Source organism: Myotis lucifugus, unplaced genomic scaffold (genome assembly GCF_000147115.1).
Source record: "Myotis lucifugus unplaced genomic scaffold, Myoluc2.0 scaffold_2, whole genome shotgun sequence".
In the NCBI taxonomy this organism is placed as follows: Eukaryota; Metazoa; Chordata; class Mammalia; order Chiroptera; family Vespertilionidae; genus Myotis; species Myotis lucifugus.
Window position 1 is genome coordinate 17,433,368 of NW_005871050.1, and position 6,000 is coordinate 17,439,367.

A 6,000-nucleotide genomic window follows, 5' to 3' on the forward strand; every position below is an offset into this window, starting at 1 on the left:
TAAGACACTGACCCATTTCAAATGTACTTACTTCCTTAGCAAGGGAGTAAGGGACTATTGGAGCTTGGCTATCAAATAGCTCCTGGCTTATTTTGGTTCTTTCCAGTTTGTTTCACAGAGGTAAGGGGTGGCTACGAAAGTAAGAGTGCCCTCCTCTCACTGTGGAGGCCCAGGGAGAGGGAGCTAGGAGGCTGCTTTGATGTCAGCTATGCTTTGGTGGCAACCATGGGAAAGAGAGGAAAGAAAAGTGGGCCTCATCTAGAAGGGCTAAAAAGTCCTAAAAAAGCAGAGTATTGAAAGAAATAGCAGCTTGGGCTGGAGCCAATAGCCCTGAGGTTAGCAGCAGAAATGCCCGGAGCGGGGGTTTGCATAGTATTTGTGTGAATAGTCATGATCCCCTTGGAATCCTGACATTGCTCAGGGTCAGTGTTCTCTGCTGTTGTTACCAACCCACCAACACTTCAAGGAATCTCCTCACTGCCCCGCTCCAACATCACTCCTCACCTGCATTTTCCTCTTCACTGTATCAAAGGGAAAGGAGAGGGTCTGGGTCACCGCAGCAGCCAGGCAGATGTTGGCAAAGTTCTGGAGGAGAGAGAAGCGATCTCGGGGTCCATTCCAGATTTTCTCCAGATTCATGTAAACTAGAAGAGAGCCAGCAGAGAAAGGGAGAGCACCTGCAAAACAAGGCCAGGAAGAGGCTGCTGAGGTCTAGGCAAACACCAGCTTGGGAACATAAATACCTGTGGGGCATCCGGCGCAAGTAAACAGGACCCTCTCTGGGCTTGTTAAGACCATTCCAACCGAAGCACCAGGAAGGAACTTTCTTTGGTGATGATAATGTGCTCTATTTTCATAGGGGTTGTGTCATTTGTCAAAATGCACCACATGGTTCGCAAAAGGTTTGTGCACTTTACTGTATGTAAATTTTACTTTAAAAAGTAATAAACAGCCTAGCTGGTGGTGCTCAGTTGGTTGAGCGTCAACCTATGAACCAAGAGGTCACCGGTTCGATTCCTGGTCAGGACACATGCCTGGGTTGCGGGCTTGATTCCCAGGGGAGGGCATGCAGGGGGCAGCCAATGGATGTCTGTATCCCTCTCCCTTCCTCTCTCTCTAAAAATCAATAAAAACATATTTTAAAAACATTTACAAATATTGAAGTCTAATCTAGTTTATGATACAGGTATCAAAGGGTGAAGTGCATCTGATGTTTGCAACTTACATGCAAATCATCGAAAATATATAAGATGAACTGATGAATGGCTAGAAGGATGGATAGATGGACAGATATGTAATAAAACAAAATGTTAATTATAGCATCTAGATGGTGGGTATATGTGCATTTCTAATTTAACATTTCTGAGTGTTTGAAATTGTAAAAAATAAAATGTTGGAAGAAAATCACTCTCATAAGAAAAAGTTAGTGCCTGTTCTTAATCAACTTTTGGAGGGTAAGAGGGAGTGGTCTCCAGCTGAGAAGGAAACATTCTGTGGAAACTGGAAAGAAGGAGGTTACTTGACTTTGCCTTTGGAGATGATGTGGCCATGTCAGGGGTCAGTGGGCACCCTGCACTGTATGGCATCCTCACCTTCCTAGGAAAATATGGTGAGCAAGGAGTACAGTAGATGGCAATTTCACAAGCTTCCAGAAACTTTGGGAACCATCTTAATTTTACAGAGTGACTAAATTTCTCGCTCAAAAAGGGATTTAAAAGAGGGGATAACACAGTGGGGTTGCTTGTCCTTAAAAAATATAATACTTATATTTAATAAACACATTTAAAATGATGTACCAGCCTTGGCTGGGTAGCTCAGTTGGCTGGAGCATCATCCGTACACCAAAGATCACTGGTTTGATTCCCAGTTAGGGCACATACCTAGGTTGTGGGTTCAATCCCCAGTCAGGGCATGTACTGGAGGCAACCAATCGATGTTTCTCTCTCATATTGATGTCTCTCTCTTTCTCTCTCATATTGATGTCTCTCTCTTTCTCTCTCTCCCTCTCTAAAAATCAATAAATATATACTCGAGTGAGGATTTTTTAAAAAATTTCAAAAAGATGTACCAACCCCCCATTTACCTTCATTCAGAAAACATGTGTGAAACGGGTGTGCTGGGACCTAGGCCAGGTGCAGGAATACAAAGAAGAGTAAGTAGGCTAATTCCTGGAGGAGCTCACCATCTAGTGGTGAGACAGCTCATAGGTGTCATAAGGGCAGGGCTGGAGCTGGGAGGGCTATACAAAGTGCGTTAGGTACAGAAGGAGAGGAGTTAATTTTGCCTGGGGGAATCAAGAAGGATTTCACAGAAGAGAGAATTTCTCAACTGGGTCTTGAGGAATGAATAGGAGTTCATCAGACATAGAGTAGACAGGAAGTCTAGGCAGAGGGAACAGCATGTACAAAGGGAGAAATGTTTCCAGGAAATGCAAGTATTTCTGTATGGCTGGAGCATCAGTGCAAGTGGAGGTGTGACAGGAGAGGAGGTTAGATGAGCTGTTCTGAAGGATCTGGTAGGCTATAAAGAATTGGGGTCTTCCTCTGTAGTTCAGGAGGCAGTGAAGACTTTTGAGGAGGGCAGTGGAGTGAGGGTGGTGAAATGATCATTTTGCATTTAGAGAGATCACCACACCCTGGCTACAGTGCACAGGGCAAACCGGGGTGGGAGAGAACCAAGACTGGGAGCAGATAAGAGGTGCTTCTTGTGTCTATGGGAAATATAGTGATGAGAGTGCGACCTAGGGCAGAGGAGATGGAGATGGAGAAGGGGGATAGACTTGAGAGTTCAAAGAGGTCATTTCAAAAGTACTTGGTGACTAAAGCAAGAGTGGAGTGAGAGGTAGAGTTGAAGTGAGTCTAGGTTTCTTCTGTCTCAGGCCACTGGGTGAAGGAAAGGTCTTATTCATTAGGGAACACAGGAGGAGAGCAGGTGTGAGACTAACGAGTTTGATGTGCCAAGGGAGCATCAGGTGAGGGTGTCCAATAGCAGGTATTCATACTGCCACTGGGAATTGGTAGCAGCCAATGGTTAAGAGAGAGGGCTCTGGGTTATATTGCTAAATTCCTTCACTTTCTATCCATGTGACCATGGCAGGTAACTTAGCTTCCCTAAGCATCTATTTCCTCATCTGTAAAATGAGGCTTAAATGAGAATCTGTATGTAAAGCATTTAACTCACTGCCTGGCACATAGTAAGCACCAATAAATGTTACTATAGAGATTATATTAGGGGTCATTAGAGTATAATGATACTTGTTCAAGCTACTAGCTTAGATGAGGCCACCTAGGGAGGGTATGGAGGGTGAAGGAAATGTTAAGGAAGGAGCTGGGGGAATAGCGATATGTAGGGGGCTAGCAGTGTCAGATGAGCCAGATGAGTCAGACAAGAAAGCTGCCAGAGACATAAGAAAGACATCCAGGAAACAGTGGGGTCCTAGAAGCCGTTTCCAGAAGGAGGTGTAATCAATCTCATCAAATGTTGCAACAAAGGTCAGACAAAGAGCAAAAGTCTGCTGTATTGGCCACTGGGGGTCCCGGTGACCTGTGTGTGTGTAGTCCTGGCACAGGCTCCAAAGACCACAGAAGCTACAACTGCTACCCTAGTTGTGCTCATATTTGCATGTACGCACACTGAGACTCCTTCCCACAGTTGGATGAGGAGTGTGTGGGATTGTCTTCCTATCAGTTTGTTCAGAGGCACCTCCATGCACTGTCATCCACCCCCCTCTAGGATGCAAAAGGTCAAAGTTAGGAGTGGGGTATACAGCTGTGGAATAGAATGAAGTTAAGTGGCCCTATATGGACTTATCCATATGACCTTGACCTCAATAAAATGTATTAACTGGTTACAAAGGCATACAATTATTCACATATGTCAAAGAATGCAGCCTTTCCTTGGACAAGGAAAAAATTTCCATCTTACCTAAAACTGTAAGGGAAACTCCTCGATAAAGGGCCAGGAATCCTTCCTGTTGATAAACAGTAGAAAAAGCATGGAGGATCCCCCTATAAGATGGTTCCAGCATATTCTGCACAATCAAGCGCGTTTTGATGAGGTCTGTAGGATACGTTACAATGGTGGAAACCATGCCTGCGAGACTTCCAGCCATGATGGCACTCCACTGGGATATATGGCCCAGGTCATCCATGAAGAGTACGACAAACCTGGGAGGAAACAGAGGATGAAGGACAAGGGAATCAGCTATAGATTGTGCTTAGAGTGTTCTACATTACTCTCACATCTTCCAGCATTTGGAAATGCTTTACAAAGTGAAAACTACCATACTAATGAATTAGGATTAATGACTAACACATTCAACTCTACTATATTTATACTAGAGGCCTGGTGCATGAAATTTGTGCACTTGGGGGAGGGGAGGGTCCCTCAGCCTGTCCTGTGCCCTCTCGCAATCTGGGAGCCCTCGGGGGATTTCCGACTGACAGGGAGCAGGCCTAAGCCAGCAGTTGGACATCCTTAGCACTGCTGCAGAGGCGGCAGAGGCTCCCGCCACCACTGTTGAGCTCGGTTCTGGCTGGGAAGCACTCTCCCTGTGGGAGTGCACAGACCACCAGGGGGCAGCTCCTGTGTTGAGCGTCTTCCCCCCGGTGGTCAGTGCATGTCATAGCAACCAGTTGTTCTGCCATTGGGCCGAAACCGGCTCTCTGACATCCCCGAGGGGTCCCAGATTGCGAGAGGGTGCAGGCCAGGCTGAGGGACTCCACCAGTGCACGATCAGGCTGGGGAGGTACGTGGGAGGTTGGCCAGCCGGGAAGGCTCCAGGGCATGTCTGGCCTGTCTTGCTCAGTCCTGATCGGCTGGACCCCAGCAGCAAGCTAACCTACTGGTTGGAGCGTCTGCCCCCTGGTGGTCAGTGCATGCCATAGCAAGCAGTTGAGCAGCTTTAGCATATCATTAGCATATTATGCTTTGATTGGGTGAATGGCCAACTGGACGACTGGACACTTATATTAGGCTTTTATTATATAGGATAATTCTAGTTAGCTATAGGGAAAAGATGCCCAACTCTCATATTTATAGCTAACTTAAGTCCTTCCCATTTCACTTTAAGCATTTCCCTTGTTTATCCACATAACTGTCAACTCTGGCTTGCCTGTGGGGTGTAAATTTGCAGAAGTACTTGGTAAATATCAAACTGTAATGTATTACTTTGCTTCTGTTGTAACTTAAAAGAAATGAAATTGCTTAAAATGATGACTTTGAACATCCCCAGAAATTAAGTTTAAAAAACATATTGGCTTCATTATAAGAAGCAGCACCCCACTAATTGTCAGGGAAATAAAAACAATAACAAGATACAATTTCTCACCTAGCAGGTTGGTAAGGATTAAAAAGTCTTATAATATTAAGTGATGGTGAGGATGAGTGGAAACAGGACCTCTCACCCACTGCTTGTGGAAGTGCAAATTGGTACGGCCACTTTGTAGTATCTAGTAAAAAAAAAAAAGCTGTCTACTTTTACTCCAGCAATTCCATATCTAGGTGCATATCTTAGAGAAATTCTTGTACATGTACATATGAACACACATATATCATTGTTAGTAAGTGTGAAAAAGTCAAACCACTATAAAATGGACACTATAGTTTAAATGAATGAGCTTAGAACTATGAAATAACATAAACACATCATAAAATTGAGTGAAAAAAGCAAGTTGCGGAATGACTTATAATCTATGACAATGATCTATTTATTTTACTTTATTTTTTCTTAAATATATTTTTATTGATTTCAGAGAGGAAGGGAGAGGGATAGAGAGATAGAAACATCAATGATGAGAGAATCATTGACCAGCTGCCTCCTGCATACCCCCTACTGGGGATCGAGCCCGAAAACCAGGCATGTGCCCTTGACTGGAATCGAACCCGGGACCCTTCAGTCCACAGGGTGACGCTCTATCCACTGAGCAAAACCAGCTAGGGCAGTGGTCGGCAAACTGCGGCTCACGAGCCACACGCGGGTCTTTGGCCCCTTGAGTGTGG

The 6,000-nt window shown here is 44.9% G+C and overlaps 1 protein-coding gene across 1 annotated transcript in view; it reads right to left on the bottom strand.

Moving 5' to 3' along the window:
* The window catches only part of SLC25A43 (solute carrier family 25 member 43), a 35,428-nt gene that overhangs the window by 23,393 nt on the left and 6,035 nt on the right, over positions 1 to 6,000 (bottom strand). Inside the window, exons 2-3 of the mRNA XM_006082181.3 lie at positions 3,925 to 4,166; positions 505 to 677 (exon numbers count right to left, since the gene is read on the bottom strand). Of these exons, the coding sequence (XP_006082243.1) occupies positions 505 to 677; positions 3,925 to 4,166 (415 nt within the window). The remainder of the gene's footprint in view (positions 1 to 504; positions 678 to 3,924; positions 4,167 to 6,000) is intronic.